Source organism: Rhynchophorus ferrugineus, unplaced genomic scaffold, assembly GCF_030347505.1.
Source record: "Rhynchophorus ferrugineus isolate W39M unplaced genomic scaffold, kcgeb_rfMv2 rfM1, whole genome shotgun sequence".
Lineage (NCBI taxonomy): Eukaryota > Metazoa > Arthropoda > Insecta > Coleoptera > Curculionidae > Rhynchophorus > Rhynchophorus ferrugineus.
This window is the reverse complement of record NW_027472580.1, coordinates 39,199,313-39,225,357: the sequence shown is the minus strand read 5'-3', so window position 1 is coordinate 39,225,357 and position 26,045 is coordinate 39,199,313. Positions and strand designations below refer to the sequence as shown.

Sequence of the window (26,045 nt, the reverse complement as noted above, 5' to 3'; positions counted from 1 at the left end):
AGACGTTAGTGTTGTATACATTTAGCTTTTTCCGCTAAAGGTAGGGTTCTAGGTGCGCTTTTGTATGTAATGATACCCCCCGAAGGCCTAATCCACATAATTAACAATTGGATATCTGAGTAATGTATTTTAGTTTCATTAGAGAGCATATTTATGTTTTACGCATAGTTCTTGTTTCTTTTCTTATAGTTTGTCCTATAACTATCTGTATACATCTTTCTTGATAAAACTACATTTAATCACTGCATTCTCTTTAATGCATTTGCCATATCTGCAAAAGAGTTAGTGTTATTTCTCTCCTCATACATGTTAACCAAACGTTCATGTATATTCTGAAAAACAATACACATGCCCATAAAGCTTTTACACTCTATAATATAATTCCCTACAACTAAAGTATATTAATTGTATACTGACCTTTAGTGGTTTCCTCTTTGATCACCCTGTCTTGGTAATCGTCAGTATGAATTCCGATCTATTAAAAACTTGCTGAAGATTCTACCATTTGTCAATTTCTTCTTCAATGTGTCTGATCGAGCTCACATAAACCGAAGATGCTATTTTCAACAATGCCTCTTTTATTAAATTCAGAGAGTTCTGGTTTGAATATCCTCCTCGACCTGAATATTTATTGTAATAATTCTTTCCAGTACACCGTGTATCAACTCAAATGGAATAAAAATGCAGCGATACGGAGGAAGACGTAATACTCTGTGGCCGTAACATTCAGGAATCTGATCTATTATGTATCTTTTCTCAGACTTATTTCTAAAAAAGTAAATTACATAAAATGCAATTAAATATTTCATTTATATTTACCAAGTAACAGCATGAAAAACTATACGTCTGCAATGAATAAATGTTATAACTAACAAAACCTAATCGATAGTTATTCCAACATTTACCTTTTTCCATGAACCTTTATTGTGTTTATACTATATTTATTATCCTTTTGCCATGAGCAAACCAATGTACCATTCTGAAATATTCATGGCTCATTTAAATATATACATTGATATATTTCTTCCTTGATTTTGTTATGTTTTTAAAAATTGTATTCTTTTAAAAGCCATCTCTGGAAAAACTATTAAGCCCCTTCGTGGGTTATCCTATATATCCTATATTATCCAACAATATATGAACGGATATTTTACATCTCTCAAATAGCTGTTTATCTGTTGAATTTTTGTGGATACTTTCTAGACTAACAATTTTCTCTGAAATAATTGTATTAAATTATGTTTCGATTGAAAAAAACTTCTTAGTGTTTTATACATTTCGTATATTTAATCTCTGAAACACCAAGCTGATCTTGATTCGTCACCTGTTTCGCATAAACACGGTTTCTTTTTGGCGAATTTAAGGTTATATTGTTTTTTATTTTTTGAGATATGTTAGTGATTGTGTCCGTACTAATATACAGTGCAGCTGCAAGGCGAAAAAAATATTTTCAGTAAAAACCGCGGCGATTTCAAATTTATTAAAACAAAGAGTTAAAATAACGTTTGCCGGTTTATAACCCATAATTATAATATTTGGAGAATTTTCAGACGTTTTTGCAGGTATTCCGTAACATGTTCGAACTTCTCTAACAGCATTCTGTCTCTTTTTAAATAGAATAAAAGGACAAGGATAATATTGTCTCACTGTAAAACTAATTTACAACTTTAGACAGACACATATTGACACTCGTGTAACTGCTATTTTGAATTGACTATATGTTGGTATGGTCATACGGATATTTCATATATTACATGTTGTACGAAATAAAATGTATCATTTACCTATGCTCATTTCAATGACACTGTATTTCAAAAAAATACTGAAAATTGATATTTCCATCAGAATTAAATGAATTCATATCAAAATGTGTTTGGTATTTCATAATTATTCAAAAACTTAATAAATTTATGGAATTAGACTATTTCAGTATTTAAACATATTCTTCGTAACATTTTTAGCTTTGGGTATATTGTATTAGAAATAGATTGGAACAATGTTCTAATGAAATAACGAAATTTTATTCGATATAACTATGTTATCTGATGATAACTGTTGTTTGCTTCTAGATTCACTTAGCTTTGACGCAATAAGTTCTTAAAATTATATGACACTTCCAATTTCACCAAATACATGTTTTGTTACTCTTCCATATATAAAGAAAAGAAACTAATTTTGCATTACTGGATTTGAAAGGATGTAGAAATAAGTCTTGATTCTAAATAATATTTCCTAAAGGTCCTAAAATGTTAATACTTTCTAAAATTATTACACTTAATCTATTTCTACTTTAATTCCCCAATAAAATTGTTCAATATTACTCAATGTTGGTTTTGGTTTCAATGATATAAAAGTGGAGATTTTGATGTCAGCAACCGTTAGCAGCTCGGATGACCAAGAAATAGAGGATATTGAACTGTAAGACTGAGTTGATAAAAACCCAATTCCAATTCCCGAAGAAAATTCAGAAAGCTTAGCAGTTATCGAAGTTAAGAAACAGAAGAAGACAAAATAACAATAAAATAAGTTTTCTGTGACGTATTGAGACTGGCGATGAAAATGAGATATCCAAATCAAAATCGAAGTGAAATATCAGTGGATATAAACATACAGCAAGGTGTAGTGTAATACGTGCTGCTTAAACCGAGTCAAACTGTTACTGCAGAAGTCTACTAACGTTAACCGAGCAATCTGAATGACGTGAACCTATTTTACTTTCTTTCGAGATCATATTTACCTTTTTACTTTTATTTCTTGTTTCCTTTGATGGTGTGTTTACTTGTAAAATCCTCTTGGTATCACAGAATATTGAATTTCTTCTGCTACTATTTGTGTACACCATTCTTCATAAAATTTATCACTGATTATGTCTAATGCATTTACCATATCTACAAAACAGTTAGTATTCATTCTCTCCTCATATGTTCTAACCTAATGCTCATGTTCAATTTTGAACAATTACAGTAATTTTTGTGCACACAAATCTTTCACGCTCTACAATACCATTTTCTATAGTTACATTCAATTAATTATCTGCATACCTTTAGTAAACAACTAAATCACTCTCATCACTCTGTCTCAGGAATTCCCAGCATTGCACAGCATTATCACATATCCTGAAAGTTTCCTTCAGTCACTTTCATTTTCCGACTCACTGTTCAATTGAATCACTAAACTGTTAATTTCTAGTCTGTCTAAAACATGTTCACGATTTTATTTATCAATTACATCCTCTGTATGTCTTATCGAGTTCATACAAACCGAAGGTGGTCAACAATGCTTTCTTCCACATATCTTCATTCTTGATGGAATAACCTTCTCAGCCGGCATGTCTATTATAATAAGTCTTTGTTACTTCCCCTAACAACTTGATTGGATTAAATATACAGTGATAGGGAGGAAGTCGTAATACAATGTGACCATATTGATTAGCCATCTGATCTACTGAATATCTTTTTTCAGGCTTATTTCTGAAAAAAGTTAATTGCAATAAAGGCAATGAAACATTTCATTTATATTTACCTAGTAACAGTTTGAAACAGTTCAGTTTTTAGCAAAGTCCTTCCTTATTCCTTCATTACAGTCTTTGTTGATGTTATTGCAAGGATTTTTTCCACCAGTGTGCTATGATATGGTGCATTATCCATAATAATAACTAAAACATTTAAATCCTATGCCCTGTAAGAGTTTATGAAAGGACGTCTTACATTCCTCAAAAAGCTGCATGTCCCTAACTCTTTTATGAATACTTTCTAGGCAGACATTTCTCAAAACAATTTCATTAAATTATGTTTATATCGATAAAATATTTTGTGTACTTACTGTTCTTACACATTTCGTATATTTGGTCTCGAATATAGCCAATATCAAGATGGTCAAAATTCGCCACCCACTTTGTGTGTAGACGGGTTTTCTTGTATGAATCTAATGTATTATTCTTCATTTTGTAAGCGATGTTATTCACAGTAGCCACACTAATATCTAGTGTGGCAGCAACTCGCTAAAGAAACATTTTCAGTAAAATTCGAGCAACTTATTTAATATAATAATTACTAATATATAATATCAGTAATTACCTCTCCAACGGAAGTTATAGGAAAAAGGCGGCCTCCATTATCTGTTTTTTGTTTCGAAATATTTTATTAAAGTTGCAATCAATTTGTGACTCCCGCGGTTTATTGTTTTTGGCATTTTCAAAGGAGCTGATATCATATTTTAGGAAGCTATTTAAAATTTATCAAAATAATCAAAGCTGTAAAAGAACCTTTGTCGGTTTTTAGTCTCAGTATTAATAACTAATATTTTGAATTATTTCGCATATATCTGACAACCAGCCGCCGCCCGTTTATTAGACGTATGCAAAGCTCTTTAGTGCAGTAGTGTTGAGAGGTTTTAACTCTTACATATAAATTATTGTGACTGTATAATTAACTGTAGTTTTCAGATATACTACAATATAAAAATAAATTATATTTGATAACATTTTTGTTCAATTATTTAATTTAGATTAGAATTTTCTTGTATGTTAAAGCCAAACTGAACTAAAATTCAGAGTTGATTCGAAAACATTGTAAAATTTCGACGTCACAAATATCCATTGCGCATTACTAAAAAAACTTTGAATGAACTATTTCTGGATTAATTAAGATTAATGAATATATTAAATGGAAAATTATATAAATTTAAAATTACTACAAAAAATAAAGGAACTTCAGTAAGTATATTTGTAAAACTATAAGGTAATTTAATAACATTTAGAAATATATCTGTTAACAATTTCTAAATTTAAGGTTTTTGTCAATAAAAGTTTAAAAGTATATTATTCGAGAAACATAAAACTACATAATAGTAATATGTCATCGATAACAAAATCAAATAAATGGCAAATAAAAAGGAAACAATTTAAGAAATCTAAGAAGAAAAAACAATAAACTGGAAATGTAATTCCGAGAAAGTAAGTCTGCTGCGATGTTCAAGATACAACGATTGAAGTTTTTTTAATTATTTATAAATGATACTGTTGCTAGGAGGCCATAAATTAAAGACTTTATCGAAATAGTTCACGAAAAGTCTTCATTACTGATGAACTTCAACTAGCCAAATATAAAAGGTGACGTAACGCTGGTCGATTCGCAAAAAAAAATCTTGAAGCAGCATTCTCGAGGGCACCGAAATTTTGTAGTAGTACATTTATAATTACCTGCCATGACTTGGCGAAATTTCACCAAAGAACGATTTGAAGTCAGTTTTTATTGACGGTATTAGACAAACTGTTCGTTGTGTTCACGATGGTACCCAATATTTGGGTGTAGCGACCTCCCACGGTAGCTCTTTTCTTATGCAGCGGTAAAATCTGATGAAAAAGGTGTACCTATTTAAAAATGAGCCACGAATTTTGTTCGAGCTTTATTAATACAACGGCTGCGTTTCAAAATAGAATCGGTAAGCAACTCGATTTTTTATTTCGATTTCATTTTAATCATTGTTTCGTTGCTAAATGCTCTATATTCGTCTGATCTAAATTGAAATCGTAAATTCTATCGACATAATAATATTAATGAACATATCTTGAGGAAGACTGTTGTTAAAATAATTTATTTAGTTAATTAAATCATGCAAAAGCGAGTTTTATTTTTTTATATTTTCTCAATATTTTTTTTAAACATATAAAAAGACATTGAACATTTAAGGAATACAAAAATCGTTCCGAATATTTATTTTGCTTAGAATTCCATCTAGAAATTTCAATATTTAGTTTTTTTTAAATTTTGGATCGAGCCGGCTTGGTGGCGCAGTGGTAAAGGCGATAGGATGGTCCTGCTACTATTGCTATAGCCGCGGGTTCGAATCCTGCTGGGGTATGTTTAATGGGGTATGTAAATGTATGTTTGTGATTGTTTAAAATTTGTAATTGTCCTAGGCAAGCGTGTAAAATCCGACAAGGTAAATTATTCCAGTCACACCAGTAACCAGACTGGGTAAGACCGAATGTTTTCTGGGATGATTTCTAGGGTTGGTCACTCACCACTCGGTACGCTTAATGCTGAGGATCGTGGTTCGGAACCCACGTTAAACTGTAGGTCCAGTCCAGGTAAACCCATAGTTGGTTAAAGGAGACTTTAAAATATACTTTAAAAAAAATCGGGTCGTTTATTAAAAAAAAAGGTTTAAATGATAATGTAAAGGAGGTAGGTGTGATTGCCGCTTGTTTTTAATTGTAGATTTTATGGTTTTGCGAAAACTTGGCAACAGAAATAATTACTACGAATGGCTATAAATTGGAATTATTGTTAATGTTTTTCGGTGGCTGTATTTGCCAGATGTGATATCTTAACAAATCCAAGGGATGTCAGCACTTCATAAGGATTCATTTGTGAAGACGCGATGCTCAGAGTAACCACCTGTTTCATATCCAATTTATTTTACTCTGTTTTGTGGCGCTCAAACTGAGATTCATCATATAATGAGTTTGTTCACATAATATTTCAGTTTTCTCTTTTTAATTTCCGTTTATTATTTATTATACATTATTCTCTGTTTATTATTTTCTATATATTATTATCTATTCATTATGCTCTACACTTATTTAATTATGTATCTATTTATCGTTGCCTATTTTATTCTCCTCTATTTTCGTATCTTTAGGTATTTTATAAACGAGAAACTAAGACCAAAGTGGTCAAAGTTGCTTGCTAGTATGATCTGTGGATGACATGAAGTATACATAAACGTCACCGAAAGTGCAAGCATATGTGGGGTTGACTTACATCCTTCAAAGAGCTGCATATCTGTCTATTTCTATGGATACTTTCTAGAGTAACCTTTATGTCTGAAATAATTTTATTAAGTTATGTTTATGTTGAAGAAATTACTCACTTTTATTATACATTTCATAAATTTAATCGCGAACAGAATATCATATAAATATAAATATTTCCTATAAAACTCCAGCAACTTAATATTTAATGATATCAATACTTAATTCTCTAACGAATTTTACGGGTAAGAAGGGTGACTCGAGACCTAATCTGTTTCTGAATTACTATTTATTGGCTTCGGCCTTTATTCATCAGCATCATTTATGGCATCAGAGTTATAATAAACAGCTATTTTAAATTTATAATAAGAACCAAAGCATCAAAACAATGTTTACCGATTTATAACCTGTAATTATTATTACTTAATATTTTGAATATTGCAGATATTATTTAAAAAATGTATACAATATGTTTAACTGACAATTTTTATGTCGGATCTATCAGAGAGCACTGTGTCTCTTTTTAACTAAAATTAAATTTAAAGGAAAGAAATACATTGCCTGATATTAAAGCGACTTAGGCAAACTGCAATAGGCAATACATTATACATCTTGATGATGTGAAGTGACTGCAATTTTGGATACTCATTTTTCCTTCATATTGTTTTTAAAGCCCAGATATAATATTTCAGATGTAAACTTAATTAGTTTTTGACGGATGTATTCCCTCTGGTGCACTACACACAGTTTTAAATCACTACCAGTTCACATACAACTATATTAACTACAGTAATAGCAATAGTTAGCTACAGTAATACAGCTTTCGAGTAGTTGTAGTAGTTCAACGTTTTTCGTATGTTCACGTAATCTCTTTTAGTGTTTTTTCGCAAAGTTTAATTTCTTAAATCCCCTTAGATTTTTATTAACTGTGCATTGAGTTACTTACTTAAGAACATTAACTGTATTGTAAAGAGTAAAGTTATTTATGGTAATCTTGAATCACGTTAATGTAGGAATTCATTGTGAAACTCCATAATGGCACACTATAAAAACAAAATTAAAGACACTATTAACTTATACTTTTCTATGAATAGAAAATGTATAAAACAAAAAGATGTATAAAAAATGAAAATATAAAAATCTATATATAGACATCAATACCATCAAAACAAAACCCAAGCAGCGAAAATCAATCTTAGAATAGTAGGAAGAGGAATAAAGATGAACGGAATGAATAACACGGAGACATTAGAAAATGACTCAATATGGTTCAATATTAGAAGAGTATCTAGAGAATAGTCAATTTGGTTGGTTGGACACTTACATCGTATGGAAGAGAGTAACACCTCCCGTAAAAAATATGTTTTAACATTGTATTTGTTTTTTAACATAATATATAATTACGGATTACTGTATTTTATATTGAGACTATCAACAATTGTTACATTGATTTTTAATACTGAGTTTTTCACCAAAAGGTTGAAATATATTTTAGTTACTCTTTATTACATATACGAGTATATCAATATTACTCATACATATTAGAAATACTTTATGATTAACTAAAAGAACGCGTTACATTATTTTTAGGAACTTTAATAAATATAATACTGCGACAGGATATACGAGGGATGGGTGAAACGTATGATTGTTCAGATGTTTAACGTTTCACGAGCGAATGCAATAGAGTCCATCTTGTTACACGTTGGCAATATTGTTCCTATGTAATTAATACGTTTATACGTTTTGTTCTGTCATTGTTAAAACAAGAAATGGGTAAAACATGTGATGTCGCCTGACTATCTTTCACAAGCGGTAGTATCAACAGTACATAACAGTACTTAAACAAAACATGATAAAAGAACATCGGTGAAGATGGAGAGTGGGCTAAGCCCAAAGCACACTATAATTGAAAGAATCCGACAAACGTTGTAGCTAGACAACACGAAACTACAGGGACAAAAGTAACAGCAGATCTCAACGCCCACTTGAATAATACTGTCCACAAACGGGATCTTCACAAAGCTAGCACTTATGACTCCAAAAGAAATCTACGATGCGTACTGCCTTTATGCCTGTAATGATTTGGGCAGCAGCATTGTGGTATTGAGATAGTCCTCTCATTCAAATCACTGGCTGGATTACTACTAATTAATAGCTCGACATCCTTCACCAATGATGAAGTTCTCACTATAACTATGAAAAGTTGTCCATTTATCAAACATCTGTAAAATTCTTCAAAATATTATAATTACGGGTTATAAACTGGCAAACGTTGTTTTAACGGTTTGATTTAATAAATATCAAATCGCCGAGGTTCTTATTGAAATGTGTTGTTGCATTTTACAGCAGCACTGAATATTAGTACCGGCACGGTCAATAAAATATCTAAAAAAAAACAATATTACCTTAAATTCACTAAAAACAAACCGCCCTTATTCGATGCTCGATCAGCTTGATGTTAGCTGTTTCAGAGATCAAATATATGAAATGTATAAAAACAGTAAGTAGATTTTTCAATCGAAACATAATTTAATACAATTATTTCAGAGAAAGTTGTTAGTCTGAAAAGTATCTATAAAAAGCCAAAAGATATACAGCCATTTGAGGGATGTAGAAGATCCCTTCAAACACTGTTGATTAATATAGGATTTAAGTGGTGCAAAGGTAACCCATGATGGGGTTTAATGGAACTTCCAGACATTGCTTTAAAAATAATACAATTTTTAAAAACATATAACAAAATTAAGGAAGAATCAAGGAATGCAAACGATGGAGTAACTATCTATAAGGTTTTGTTAGTTATAGCATTTATTAATAATTCATTACAGATATATAGCTCTTCATGTTGGAAACATGAATTGTTTTATTGCTGGTGCAAGTTCAAGTGTGGTTACCATGGACAAATGAAACATAACTAATGTTTGTAGTGGTTTGAAAATCATGTTTTTAAGAACTTTCCTTCAGTTATTGTTGTGGACAATGCACCATATCATAGTACACTGGTGGAGAATACGCCAACAAGCGCACCAACAAAGGCTGCAATTAAGGAATGGCTTAAAGTACGTAAAATATGTTTTGAAGAAACCATGTTAAAGAATGAACTGTTTTAAATTGTTACTCGGTAAATATAAATGAAATATCTAATTGCATTTTATGTAATTTACTTTTTTAGAAATGAGCTTTATTAAAGATACATGATAGATCAGATTGCTGAACGTTATGGCCACAGAGTGTTACGGCTTCCTGCCTATCATTATTACAAAAGACATTCATGTCGAGGAGGATATTCAAAATGAACAGCTTAGTTATTCACTTAGTTAGTGTTTTTGAAAGTGACAGTGATTGAAGAATAAAACTTTATGAATATTGGTTTATGATTTAATGCTGACAATTACCAAGACAGAGTGATGAAAGAGGAAATAACGAAAGGTCAGTGTATAATTAATATACTTTTACTAAAGGAAATTACTAGAGAGTGTGAGAGCTTTAAGAGCATGTGTGTTATTGTTCAGAATATACATGAACGTTTCGTTAAAATTTTATAGATATGTTAAAGGCATTAAGGAAAATGCAGTGGTTAAATGTAGTTTTATCAAGAAAGATGTGTACGGGTAGTAACAGAACAAACTAAGGAGAAATATAGTAATATCAAAATGGCTTTACAAGGAAACATTGCATTGAAGGAAACAAGAACTAAGTGTAAAAGGTAAATATGCTCTCTAATGAAAGTAAAACTTATTACTTTGATATATAATTGTTAATTAGGTGGATTAGGCCTTCGGGGGTACCACTTCATAAAAAACGTGCCTAGAACTCTACCTATACTAGCGTGAAAAAAAGTTCAATGTAAATATAATAAAACAACTCTAACCTATAAATTATTGCGGCTGTATAATTAATTATAGTTTTAATTTCCTCGATGATATATGGATTAGATGCACTTTAATGTTAAAATAAATTATAATACAGATGATCAATTTCGTCATTTCATATCATTTTTGTTTCATTATTTCATTTCCATTAGAATTTTGTTATATGTCAAAGTCAAAATGTACTAAAATTCAGACTTGCTTCGACAACATTGGGACGTTTTGACAGATCACGTATGTAGACTTTTCTTTTGATTTGACTATATGTCTGTTGGTAGAAACGTAAAAGATATGTAAGGAATATATTTTACTATAATCTGTAAACCTCGTTATAAGTCAATGATCTATTAAAATATTCATCTATTAAAATATATAATATATAAAATGATACAATATATCTGAAATAATATATTTCGGATAATTTAAAATACAATATTTTATTTATATAAATATGGCTACTAGTACATGTTTCTTCTTAATTTAGTTCTTTGCTTGTTTTTTAACGGGCTCTTCAATAGTTTCATTCTTAATTTCTTTTTCTTTAGTTGTTATTTCATCGGATTTAACATTATGGGGACTTTCAGTCAAAGTCATCATCGTCTCTATTGCTAATAAGTTAGTAGATTCATGTTGCAGAAAAGCGTTAACCATTATCTCTTGTAGAAGAGCATTCTCTTCGACTTTATGGTGTTGAATAAATGTTGAGAGTCTAAAATATGATAAAAATGTCAAAAGCAATACACAAAATGTTTTTTTTATTATCAAAATAACGTAAATGAATTGATGCATGAAGAAAAAATGAAGAAAGATTGTCTAAACTTTAAAAAAGTTTATTGATCGTATGTAAATCTGAGTTATTAATACATAACAAAGCAATAGAGTACCGAAATGTTACACCCATTGTAATTGCTTTATTGCCTACTTCTTAATGATCTTCACACAGATTCTTTAGTTCTTGTAGCTGTAGCATTTAATAGTTATCATCTGGTTATTATACAGGAATTCTTATATATTATTATTTTAAGAAATGTGTATTGTAATTAGGTATATATATATATATATATATATATATATATATATATATATATATATATGTGTGACGCCCAATAATGTAATTATACGTTGGTAAAACCCCAAACAACAAGTGTAAATTACACACCTTCATGTTTAGATTGCCAAAACTATATGAAATATCCAGATTTTTCTACCTTAAATAGTTTAATGAGCTATGCTTGACCAAGAATAATGTGATTTTATATTTTAAAGTTTTACAGCCAGGTATGTTTGTGCCTAGTTTCAAACATTTTAACTCATATTTACGATGGAGAAAATATGAACCTAAATGTTGTTACTGAAATCAAGTAAAATAAAAGAAACTAAGCAGAGATATAGTCTAAGAGTCAGATAAAGTCTAAGACACTTTAATAAGTTAAAGCATGTGTAAGCCCAGATATTGTAAAGTACTTAATAAAGTGTTACAGTTGCAGGTCCTTTTATGTTTATGCTAGGTACGCAAGTTTGCAAGGCTATAGTTAAAACGAACGTCAAATTTGCAAATTGTGCATTTTATATAACCAAATATTATAAGGTAATTTGTAATAAAAAAAATAATAAAAGTTGGAAAAAATCAAATATCTATCATCGAGAGTATGTAATTTAAAATATATTGTATTGCAGTTATACTATCAAATATGTACGCCTTAGCCAATGTGTATCACTTGATTCCAATGATACTATATTGGTGATAGCCAACTGGTGATTGTGCTCATTTGTGATGTATCATTGGCTACTCTTTAATCATATTCATATTTATTCATAACACAATTCATGTATAGTGTGTCTGGAATACTCACTGACTTCAATTCTATAGGTTTTCTATTTTTTTTTAATTATAATATTAGTCCAGTCATACTGTACAGTCCTCATAAAAGATTTAAGATACATTTCTGTTATTTAATTCGACAAATACCAATTTAATTTTTTGTTATATTTTTTTCCCATCGATAACACAAAACTGATTTTTAACTGTGAAATATAAGATAAATAATCCGAATAAAATCTAAACGCACCAAAAGGTTCAGCAATCGATTGGTTATGAAGTCTTTAGTGATGTTATTATTTCGTAGATTTTGTTAACGTTTTTTTGTTATTGGTATTTAACTTAATATGACGAAATTTCAAATTTGTTGCTTTTATTTCTAATAAAATCTCAGTAATCGTCTTGTAATTGAAATATTTTGTTTTTAAATTCTGACTATGTTATATTATCATTTTAAATCTATATTTTTATTTTTTTATTAGAGTCAGTATCATGCCTAAATGACTAAATAAAATTATAATTAAATCGCCAAGACTGTCCTCGTCGGTACGATGCTGCATGCTCTAAAGTCACTTGATGTTGATAACTTCACGGAATATTACAAAACTTTAGCATAATTACTTTAATTTTGGGAATATTAATTACTTTCTTTGCAAATGGCTATTACTTCGGGTTCCAGTATATGAGCTAACAAATATTAATAATATATAAAGGAATATTATTAAAAGAATATTATTATTATTGTTTTGAGATAACTTTTCATTATTATATTGGATGAAATTTTTATATATCCCCACCTACACGCATATTACACTTAGTAGTTGGAAAAAGATTTTAATATTAAATTTAATTAAAATTTAATCCTGAATTATACTTCTCTGTGTTTTTTCTCTGCTCTTTCAGGAAAAATAGTGTTATAACAGGTCAATTGAAAAGTCCCCAGCCTACCATAGTAAAACATATTTTTTTGGCAAAACTATTTTTTTTATACAACATAATTCCCTTCAACGGTGATACACTGATTATAGCGACCCTCGAACATTTCGATACCTTTTTTGTAGTACGATTTGTCCTGTGCTTCAAAATATAACTCAGTTTCGGCAACCGCCTCTTCATTCGATGAAAATTTCTTCCCAGCAAGCATTCTTTTGAGATGAGAGTCAGGTAAATCTCGTCGATTTGTTAGTGACTCAACAAATTCTGCTTAATATAGATTCTGAACTAAGGACCTCGGCCACCGTATCGTACATTTACAACCTATACTATCACACTTGTTAATTTTTGGAATTTTTGAAACCTGCCTACTGGTTAGTCACCAATATTGACATGGACGTCAGTAACAGTAAATCATTATTCAATCTTTACACGCTTTTTAAAGAATGTTTTTTAAGATAATTTATAATCTCCATTTTAGGGTTTATCTGGACTGGAATGTGGGATCCGAACCACGGTCCTCATCATTAAGCCTACCGACTGGCTAGTGACCAACTTAGAGACTATTCCAGAAGACATTCGCTCTTACCCAGCCTGGTTACTGGCGTGACTGGGATGCTAATTTCTTGTCGGATTTTTTACTGTAGCTTATAAAAATATTTACAATTACAATACATGTACATCCACGCCACGATTACAATCCAAGCAAGATTACAAGAAATCCGTATATGTTTTTATGTTAAAAAATTCAAAGTTATATATTTAAAAATCATTTCTCAATATATAATTAAGAATATTTACCTCGGTGCATCAGATCTTCTGCTGTGCATTTGTATATTAGCGAAAATATCGGCTTCCAAACTCACATCACACGAAATGCTATCCAATGGCAAATTTTCTAATGCTATGCCACCTTTCGTCCATTCTTCATATAAATCAGATCTGAATTTGGTTGGCTCGTCCCAAGCTTTACGGGTATTATTTAGGATCCATTGCTCCTGAGTAGCGTTTGGTATCCAGAGGATAGTTGTAGCTTCCGTATACATTTGTCCTTGCAATAAACGTGCGAATTGGTCATCACTTTTAGGAGACGCTACCTGAAAATATTCTCATTATTTTAACAAAAACAAACCAAATAATAACTTCAATTCAATTAATGTAATTTTTCTCAAATTAGTACTAACCATTGAAGAAAAGTTCGACTGTCTTCTATAATCTCCCTCAAATATATTAAAATCGGTGGCATTAACATTCATCTTACTTCGCTTAGGGGTCTTGTAACTAATCACGGACTTTATTTTCGGATCGTATATTCCTTCACCGACATCGTAACAACCTTCTGGTATTTTTCTTGGTGGAGGTACTTCATTTGTCAAGTATTCCTGGCCAACTGGATTTAAATCATTTTCCACTTCAATTTGAAATCGTCTGTCTGGCATTTTGCAATAATGTTTATTCATAACTACGCCAGCTGGAAATATATGAATTTGAAATAACCATGAAACTATTGTTAGAAGTGCAAAAATTTGTGAATATTAATATTTTGGTTCAATTTTTATTTGAACATAGTAAGTTACTAAAAGTGACTTAAAAAACAAATGAGTAAAGAGAAAATGCGAGGCTATCCGAAACAACCGAAAAAACTGAAGAAACGATGTTACTGAACAATAGGACTCTTAGCAACTAATAATATGTCGTATATCGTATGATGGGCACAAACGTGTCAAAATTGTAAATGAACTTGGAATTCGAAAATTCGAACCTTCTAATGAAACAATAGAAATGGCATATTAATTAATATTACAAAATAAGTACACTTAAAAATAAGAGGAAAAATTTTTAGAAAAGTTTCATTTACCTTTATCATAATATCTATTAAAATCAAGGTCACTATTATGATTTTTTTATGAAGTTCTTGGAACCGAAAAAGTTTAGTAATTTAATCCTGAATTATACTTCTCTGTGTTTTTTCTCTGCTCTTTCAGGAAAAATAGTGTTATAACAGGTCAATTGAAAAGTCCCCAGCCTACCATAGTAAAACATATTTTTTTGGCAAAACTATTTTTTTTATACAACATAATTCCCTTCAACGGTGATACACTGATTATAGCGACCCTCGAACATTTCGATACCTTTTTTGTAGTACGATTTGTCCTGTGCTTCAAAATATAACTCAGTTTCGGCAACCGCCTCTTCATTCGATGAAAATTTCTTCCCAGCAAGCATTCTTTTGAGATCTGAGGAAAGGAAACAACCTCGCTGGGCGCCAGATCTACAGAATAGGGTAGATGAGGAAGCAATTCGAACCCAAACTCATTGATTTCTGCTATTTTCACTGACTTGTGACACAGTGCATTGTCTTGGTGAAGCAGCACTTTTTTAACACTATGTAATAGTCGCTGTCGACAGTTCTTCCTTTTCCAAGATAGTCAATAAGAATTATTCTATTAGAAAACAAAAATACGGATGCCATAACCTTGCCAGCCAAATATTGCGTTTTCCCACGCTTTGGAGCGGGTTCATCGTGTGCAGTCCACTTGGTTGACCATCGATTGGATTTCGGAGTAAAATGATGGAGCCATGTTTCATCCATTGTCACAAAAACCAAACCCAAAAATTCGGGTTTATAACGCTTGATCATCTTCAAACACTGCCCCGAATCATAAACTCGTCGTTGCTTTTGGTCAGAAGTGACCTCGCGCGGCACCCACTCTGCACAGAGCCTTCTATTGCCCTAATATTCGTGAATGATATGTTGTACACATTCAGTTGATATCTCTAGAGTGTCTTATATTTCATTCAATTCAATTTAAGGTTATTCAAAATCATTTTGTGGATTTTTTTAATGTTTTCGTTGGTAACAACCTCTTTTGGGCGTCCACTGCCTTGACCATCTTCGATGCTCATTTCACCACGTCTAAACTTAGCATGACAATCCTTGATGGTTGATTTTCCTGGGGCAGTGTCCGGAAACTCGGCATCAAGCCAAGTTTTTGGCTCAACTGTATATTTTCCCTTCAAAAAGAAATATTTTATCAACACGTGAAATTCCTTTTTATCCATTTTTTTACAGTAACAAAAGTTGCTTCACTCACAATGCTATAATTCACGAACTAATGATCCAACAGCTGTCAAATTTATACACGCATCTTTTGAGGCTTAGGACTAACTAAACGTGTCAGGCCGGGGACTTTTCAGTTGACATGTTCTATGTGAAGTATACTAGGAAAATATATCTAAAGAGAGAGAGACATTCGAAATCCTATTTTTTGTTTCTTATTAAGCTACTTAGGAGTTATCATTTATTGTTCAAAGGAAATGCCTACGTAATTCACTTGTATTATATAAATTACTATTATGTAGTAGTTCAATGATCAGATGAGTTTAATAGTCAGATGGGTCATTATACATTTATGATTCATTATAATGCATGAGTCATATTGTTGATAAAAATACATTATTAAAATTTGCACACACAAAGACTATTTTGTAATAGCTATTTATATACTATTATATAGAATAATATGATATATATTATGTGCTTGCGTATATTTTGATCGACGTTCAAAATTGTATATTCGACATTATTCACTTGACATTGAAATAAATAAAACTCCGGTTCAAACTCTCAAAAACTTTCAGACAGCTTAGCATTTGATTAATTAATTATTTACATGCGATGAGAAACATCCAATAGAATCCAAAACTTTTCAACTTAGCTATTTCATTGCTTAACTACCAAAGAATTAGAGACTGTTGTAGCATATTGTGATGAAAGATAGATTTTCTACAAGAATTTCAAGTGTCAATAATCATGGGTTAGTCTAGGGCAACTATCCGTATCAACATCAAAGAGAAATATTCATGATTATAAAGTATTTCTGTGCATATTGTAAAATCGTGTGAAACACACAACCAAACGTAACAAAACATATTCCACGTCGAGGTTTAAAAAATATCAAAATAGCGAGTAACATACAAAAAGTCATCCTCTTATATGACAACGCTGGGACTGACGCTGCAAGAGTTGTGAAAACACATTATTGCTGTTCGAACAAGTAGTCCTTATGCATTAGGAACTGTGTAAATGCTTTAATGAACGGATTGCTGCAAAATGGGAGAAGCTGCAAAAATCATGGAAAATATTTTGATTTATATGATCAGTGAATAAGGTGAAAAAAATGGTCAGAATTCTAGGCAAAATATAACGATAATATTTATGCATACTTTCATAAATATATTTCTGATTTAAGTGCATTCAATTCTAATTATAATAACAATATATTTAATATAATTCAATCAAAAGACAAAGAACTTTGAACGTTTATAACAAATAACCATCTGTACATCAACCAATACCGTTTAAGAATTCTTGTAATGTAATTGCAATTAGATCAACTAAGGGACCTGAACATTCGCAAAGGAAAATAACCGGGAGGAATGCCATTATATATGTGAGAAATTCGTATGTGACCTAAACATTATGTTATACAAATTGCAGATATACATAAAGAGCATCTATATATTGAATTGTAACCAATGAATTCGTTTACGTGTAAGTTATTCGAACGATTATTCTTTCGCGCCACAGAAAATATGCAAAAGGAAAATCCCTGCTGCACCCGTTGTTCGAAAATGCAATATATAATCGTTTGTCTCTGGTAACTTCCTTCTTGGCCAAGGCAGAAGAAGGGTTTTTATGGTGCATCGTGACCGCGAATGAAATATTAATGTTCGTATATCTATAACCGACGTGACCATATCAAAAATGCTTGATTTATTAGCAAATTTATATTTAAAATTAAATCTTACTATTCCTAATAGTTGCGTTTAGTTAAGCAGTGGCTGATATTTGTATAGGTTGGGCCAACTATTTTATTTTTAAATAGGGTGCTATTTGGACTCTAGGCTTGGCATTGACAGATGACAGAAAAAAAATGTTTCATCTACATGTTGGCATAGAGTATAGATACACGTTTTACTTAAAAAGGCAAAACCGAGGAAATGTCTTACGCGGTCCATTCAATGCTGGCTCTGAGACAACTTTTTGGATTGGTTTATTTATAAAGACATTTGGTTGGCTCATTTCTATAACGCAATTGTTTGATTCAGTTTGTTTACGACGCCATTTTTGTGTGTCTCAAATAAAGTACGATCAGCATTTTTGTGCCTTAAATACATTCATTATTATTTCCTTATAATGTGTCTTCATTCTCAAAAGTGTTGCATATCCAGTGTATGCGCGAAAAAACCAGACGTAGCTTTGCTTGGAAGGAACAACCCAAGTTAGCTAGATTAAGTATTTTTGTGTGGGACTTAGCATTTCTTTTACCAGGTACATATATAATTATTTATATAAAGCATCTGTGTTCATATATATTATTATTATTATTATTATTATTATTTGAAAGTCCACAATGTGTCCGAATGAGGCAATGGTAATGGTCTTTCTCCTCATTTCCATCCTTCTCGTTACGATTTAAAACAATTATTTTAAAGTGGTTCATTTACTTGAAAGAAATGTATATTGGTTAAGATATTTATAATCAATATTTTGGCTTAAGGTACCTTAACGGAGATAATATTTTCAACAAGGATATTAATAAAAGGCAATAATTAATACTAAATAATATAATACAATTTTTAGACTAACAAGATGAGCTTGATTTTATAGACAAGAGATTATCATGCTTGTTCTATTATATTGTTAATAGATGCTGTCTTTTTAATATCTCGATTTTACCATAATATCTCCTAATCTCTTTTATCCTCCTTTCTGTCTTTTTATTTACGATTTAACTGCCTTAAATATCCATTCCATAATTTTCGCAACAATTTTATAAAAATAATTATAACTTGCAGTTACATTTTTGTGTTAAAGTTGAAGTAAGTAAAATGTTAACAGACACAGACCTTCAGCTGTTCCGCTTTCAGTATGAGGGAATAGCTATAGACAGTTTTGATTATATATGCCACGAAATATGTCATGTTTTCAATTAAATTTTATTTTTTAGTCATTTATATTTGCACAAAAGCCATTTTGATATCCACATTTAATTATTTTTATTTACCTAATTATTATTTAATTTTATTTCATTTATATTTTTTTTAATTATATATATATATATATATATATATATATATATATATATATATATATATATAAATTTGATTTATGGATCTACAAGCTCATATAATAAATTGATGTAGAAAGTTTGAAACGAATGACGAAAATATTACCATTTGTATTATTAGATGCTGAAGTTAATTAGTGGATATTTTTTAAAATTTAGAATATTTTATCTCATTCAAAACAATCAATATTTTACTATCGTTAGTTGATTTAATGCCACTGTACAACTTTTTTAAGATATGTTAAAGTTTGGCCACAATAGAGGAAAGTCCAAACTTTTAAATGCTAGAAATATAATGACTCAAATAAAAAAATGTATTCGAACAAGCTAAAAGTTATAACACTAAGTAGTTTAGTAGAAAATATTTTAACTATAGTTGCTGATTAAATCTATAAATAAGTTAAAGAAGTGAAAAAGTAAGTGAAAAAATATGTCGAACCCTAAATAAAATATGTTAATTTAATTTAATTTAAGCTATTTCAGTCATCACACATCATAGTCAGACTAATAACCTCGTTTATTTACCAAACAATAATTTTTTTTAGTTTTGGTATGTCAGTTACTGCAATCCTCCCTTGGTGATGGTACAGGGTGTTTCAGAACTGCAGTTTTGTTAGTTGGTTTTCAATATTTGTCCTAAATTTAATAGTTGAGGGCTAGGAGGATTTTGACCACCTTTGGTAACGTTGACAACCTGAACCACTATACTTTTGCCCGAACTACACTAAACAGTGCCAAGGAATTTTTCTGCGGAATAATGCCATTCTGACGTGAACTTGTCTTAATTGCTCGTTAAGCTGTTCCTTTTTTGATAAGTACTAAGTTGGTTCCGGTTAAATCAATAAATTGTAGCTTTTAAAGGAAAACTTTTCTTTTACTTGACATTCATTTTATTTTACCGGAAAAATGTGAAGTGACCTACTGATCACTTCTCACAGCCAGGCTAAAAACACAGACTTTTTTTGAACAACCTAGACGGTATTCATCGCACTATATAACATCATATTGACAAATATAAAACAGTTATTACATAACTATTCAGAATAATAGACTATTAATGAAACATATTTAATATGTAGTAAATATATTCTAATTAAACTAGATTAATAGAAATAAGCATATACGTATTGTGAGAATTAGTAAAAATAACATTATAGTAATTACATTTAATTGAAGTAAAGGAGATGGTAAATTGAATTAATACATTTTTAGAAATTTTTTATTCATGTCGATGATATTGTCATATTATCACTATGATTAAATATACTTTTAGTGTATTTATTATACATACCTTTTGTTACAATGGTGCAATCTGATTGGAGTTTACCATTTCTCCATATACCTTCAATTCTTTGTCCACTGGGGTAAATCAATATTCCGCTTCCATGAAATTCTCCATTTCTATTGAAATAACCATCGTATATAGTTCCATGAGGATATCTGTATACACCTATATAAATCAAATCCAAAATATTAGTTAGCGCTTTTTTCGCGTCATTTTAGCGCTTTAGTTATTTTGATAAATTTTAAATCGCTCGTAATATATGATATCACATAGTTTTACAATGCCGAAAACAATAGATAGTCAGGGTCACAAATTGACTGCAGCTTTGATAAAATATTTCGAAAAGGAACCAGATAATGGAGGCCTTTTTTGACTATAATTTCCGTTAGATATATTTGTTAATTGATGATTTTAAATAATATAAGTTGTTGTAATTTTATTGAAAATTATTTTAGCGTGTTGCTCTTGTGCTAAATATTAGTGTGACTATTGTGAATAACATCGCTTACAAAATGAAGAACAATACGTTAAATTCATCTATTGGTTATCATATATTTCATACGTTAAATCATTCTTTTAGCATATATATATATATATATATATATATATATATATATATATATATATATATATATATATATATATATATATATATATATATATATATATATATATGTATATATATATATATATATATATATATATATATATATATATGCTAAAAGACTATACTAAAAACTGAACTAAATCAAATATAAATGAAATTTTTCATTGCGTTTTGTGCAATATATTTTTTCAGAGATAATCCCGAAAAAATATATACATTAGATTAGATGGCTGATCAATATAGTCACATAGTATTACGACTTCCTCCCTATTACTGTATATTTCCTCCAATCGACAGCAAAGATTGTTGATAAAAAATACTTATTATTATAGACTTGCTGGTCGATAAGGATATTCCATTAAGAACTATTTGGATATGTGGAAGAAAGCATTGTCAACCATAACATCTTCGGTTTGGATGAACTCAGTAAGACATACAGAGGAAGTAATTGATAAATGGGCAATCGTGAACATGTTTTAGGCAGATTATAAATTAACAGTTCAGTGATTCAATTGAACAGTGAGTCGGAAAATGAAATTGACTAAAGCAAACTTTCAGGATATGTGATAACGCCGTGCAATGCTAGAAATTCCTGAGACAGAGTGATAAGAGTGGAAACAACTAAAGGTATACACATAATTAATAGAATATAACTGTAGAGAATGGTATTGTAGGGCGTAAAGATTTGTGTACACAGACGTAATGACAGATGATTGTAGTTGTTCAAAATTAAACATGCGCATTAGGTTAGAATGTATGAGGAAAGAATGAATTCTAACTGTTTTGTACATATGGTAAATGCATTAGACATAATTCAGTTATTAATTTTCTCAAGAATGGTGTACACAGGTAGTAGCAGAATAAATAAAATAAACAGTAAACCAAGATGACTTGAAAAGTAAACACACCATCGAAGGAAACAAGACCTAAACGTAAAAATGTAAATATGATCTCGAATGAAAGTAAAATACATTACTTTTATATATAATCGTAAATTAGTTGAATACCACTACATAAAAATATGCCTAGAAACTCTAATCTACAAATCTGTGTTCTTAATTGTAGTTTTAAGTATTTCGATAATATATGTATTAGATGTACTATAATGTTAAAATAGATTATATTTGATAACATTTCATAACAGTAATTTTGTTATTTTATTTAGGTTACAATTTTGTTGTGTATCAAAGCCAAATTGAACTAAAATTCAGAGTTGATGCGGCAACATTGCGACGTTTTGACGTCACAAATTTCGATAACGCATATATAAATAAACTTTAAATAGACTATATAAATGTTTATACTTATTATCCAGGGAAATTCTTAGATGTGTTATTGGGTGAATAATGTCAAGAATTATATAAATTAAAACTGAATTGAAAAATCAATAATTATAACAAACATATAATAATTTTGCCTACTAAATAGTACATCACAATGCTGAAAAAATAAGTTGTAAATGATTTTGTTTACCTTTACCAGCAATGCCTAATCTGTTCCACTGTCCTAAATATTTGCTACCTGTACAGAAATGTTCTAGAGGTTTTTCATTGTAATAACTTGGGTTGTCCATATACATATATAAGTCATCATCTTCGTGAAACTCTAAAACCTAAAAAAATTGACATAATAATACTAGGCAACCCAATAGCTTTTTCTATACTTTAACATTTTTTACGTGATCTTGTCTATCCTCAGTCCAATCCGATGGCAAAAAACTATGTCGCCTGCAATCCGAAAAGTCCAGGTCGACTCTCTTCTCATGACTAATAAGCGACATGATTAAAAAAATAGTCCAAAATCTCGATAAAAAAAAATTCATACAAAAAAAGCGCAAGTAAAAAAAACAACAAAAAATATTTTATGACATATTAGTCAAAGTCATATATGAATATCAAGGTGTACTTTAGCAAACAAAGACAACAAAGCTACCTTAACTAATTACTTATTATTTTTCAGCTTTATTGAATAGACATTTATAGAGAAAAATTAGTACAATATCTATTAACCAAACTAAACCATCTGCTAGTTAAACGACAATGTACAGCTCTTAATACACTACAACTTGCTGATCCTACCATATTTACGGTAATACTTTATGCCCAAGTATATACTAGTTCGATGTCGATCTGGATGGCCCTCCTCCATTATCCCAACAGTTGTTCCACTTGGGATTATCGCAGTAAATCTACTCTTCATCTATAATATGCTACAGTAAATTCTTTCCTTACATGGAAGCTGTCATGTTGAAATGGCTCAAAAAGGTATTTCCTGTCATGTCGTTTGGTATTCATTTTCGCTTCTTGGCTTTTATTTTATTGTTTTATTTGAAGAAATCTGCAGTCTAAACTCATCAGACACCTTTAGAAATTAATGCTGATACTCTTCCATCAAATCATATTTGTTGACTTTGGTTTCAATGATTTGTCAGTGACAAAATAGCGGCCTGGAGGATGAAAATAGTTCGAAGATAACTAATATTGCAAATTTTATAATTACAGCTCCAATGGAAGGATATGTTACAATCAGAGTACTCGCCAGACATAGCATCTTCTGACTACAACTTGTTCAGATCGATGCAGCATGGCTTAGCTGGCACGTCTTTTCAACACGATATTGCCATATTGCCAGAAATATGGAAATAAGTTATAAAAAATGATACCAACTTTTCTCAATAAATATAGTATAGGAGCTAGCAACACAGAGAAAACCAATATTTCAGGTAAGCTTTCAGTTCATCTAAAATATCGATATATATCGATGTTAACCCTAAAAAAAGTAAAAAAAAAATCTATCCTTAATCAATTTATGAATTGTGTATTTTATCTGTACAGGTACGATGCGCACTGGTAAATGCAACCCCTGCCTCCAGGCATGTGGGCCGCGTGCTACCCGAGGGAGTGAAAAAGATGATATATTAAAAAATCAGCTTACCTGAAATTCTCTCTCAAAAACGTAATCTTAGAGTAATACCTATTAAACGAAATATGATGTGAACATATACTATCAACTAATATATCCGTCCTTATATATCGTAAACAACAATTATTATTTTAAAATAATTAAATTGTAAATGTCAATACTAAAGAAGTCAATATTTCTATTTCTCAAGTTATAATATTATTGTTCATATTAGTATTTTAAAAATGTCATTACCATTTACTATTATTAATCGTTGGTGGTTGTTACAATTGTTTCAGTAACCATTTATATAATAGAAGGAAATAAAGTTGAAAACGCTCGGAATGTAGACCAAATAATATCAGATAAACTGCGTTTCGTGTTTTTCTTCTTGAATGTATGGTGAAACAAAATGAATACGAATATGGAGGATTATAGATAACAAATGCCGTTGTATTAAACGTACTCCGTGAAGTAAGTTCTCTTATTTGGATGCCGGATGTTCTATTTGATTCAAAGAATTTAATAAATTTAATCATTATAACGGATTTACTAACTTCTATAATAAAAACTTCCTATGTTAATACTGAAAAATTATTGTTTGCTATAAACGAAGAATCTAACAGTTCCCGTTGGAGTACTCGTTCGGAATTTCCTTTTACCTTTCATAATTTTTATTTCGCGTTTTTTTATAAACAACATATTATAAAGTTAGCTTTAAAATTTACTTTTTTAATATAGGTAACAATGCACTTTGTTTAAATGTTGGCTTTTAGCTACGTCTGTATTACATTACATTTAAATCTAAATCTATCACTTTCTTGGGATTACATCTCTCTTTTGGTTCAATATTTAATGGACCAATATTGTAATATATGAATATTTACTATTTTTATGACGTACAAAATGTTCCTGTTGAGAGTAAAATTTTTGCTAATATTATTCAAACATTGAGGAATAGAAATTGTTGGATGGATTATTGTGAATGAAATTGAATGAAATAAAATAATTTTCTGGTTAATTGCATCTCTTGCAGAGAAAATTTGTAGTAAGAATCTCAAAGGAAAAGATATATTGAGATGATGAAGGATCTGCATTATATTTTATATACCGGATACCAGAAATTCACAGTCCGATTGTTAAATTTAAATTCTTTGTTTTTGGTAACTAGTTAAAAATAATAACTTAAACTAAACTTATAATTAAGTATAATACACAAACATATTTTATATATGATATTAGGTGAAAAATTTCATTTAATTCATCATTCATCATCAATAACTATATTTCTAAAAGATATAACAATTAATCAACTATAGGTACTTGATAAAAAATTTATGAAACTGTTAATTAAAAATCTAAAACTTCGTAAATCAAAAAGGATTAAATACAGTTACTATGATTCAGTTAAGTAAATAGAGGTTAGGATTAAAACATTTTTACGAAGGAATTACTAATGAAATATTTATATAAGACCTGAGCTAATTTTTACTTCGATCTATGCAAATTTAAAAGCAGTTCATATTAGTATTTTAAAAATGTCATTACCATTTACTATTATTAATCGTTGATGGTTGGTACAATTGTTTCAGTAACAATTTATATAACAGAAGGAAATAAAGCTGAAAACGCTCGGAATGTAGATCAAATAATATCAGATAAACTGTGTTTCGTGTTTTTCTTCATGAATTTATTGTGAAACAAAATGAATACGAATATGGAGGATTATAGATAACA

The 26,045-nt window shown here is 30.0% G+C and overlaps 1 protein-coding gene across 2 annotated transcripts; it reads right to left on the bottom strand.

The window, feature by feature from the left end:
* Positions 1-11,062: 11,062 nt before the first annotated feature.
* On the bottom strand, positions 11,063-23,264 carry LOC143193825 (uncharacterized). Of its 2 annotated transcripts, none has more exons than XM_076400232.1 (6): positions 23,071-23,264; positions 22,881-23,019; positions 20,807-20,965; positions 14,566-14,852; positions 14,183-14,478; positions 11,063-11,338 (listed from the first exon to the last, which is right to left on the bottom strand). In XM_076400232.1, the coding sequence occupies exons 1-6, from the start codon at positions 23,227-23,229 to the stop codon at positions 11,110-11,112; spliced, it is 1,269 nt and encodes a 422-aa protein (XP_076256347.1). In that variant the 5' UTR covers positions 23,230-23,264; the 3' UTR covers positions 11,063-11,109. The 2 variants fall into 2 exon arrangements, with proteins under 2 accessions (XP_076256347.1, XP_076256355.1); XM_076400240.1 differs by having other exon boundaries at positions 22,887-23,019.
* Between the last annotated feature and the right edge of the window lie 2,781 nt (positions 23,265-26,045).

Excerpts from the sequence above, each read along its gene's own strand:
- LOC143193825 (XM_076400232.1), bottom strand. The coding sequence starts at position 23,229 with ATGAATTTTTTTTTATCGAGATTTTGGACTATTTTTTTAATCATGTCG. Across the intron at positions 20,966-22,880 it reads ATTAGGCATTGCTGGTAAAG|GTGTATACAGATATCCTCAT; the intron begins GTAAACAAAATC and ends TGATTTATATAG. Across the intron at positions 14,853-20,806 it reads TTGCACCATTGTAACAAAAG|CTGGCGTAGTTATGAATAAA; the intron begins GTATGTATAATA and ends ATATATTTCCAG.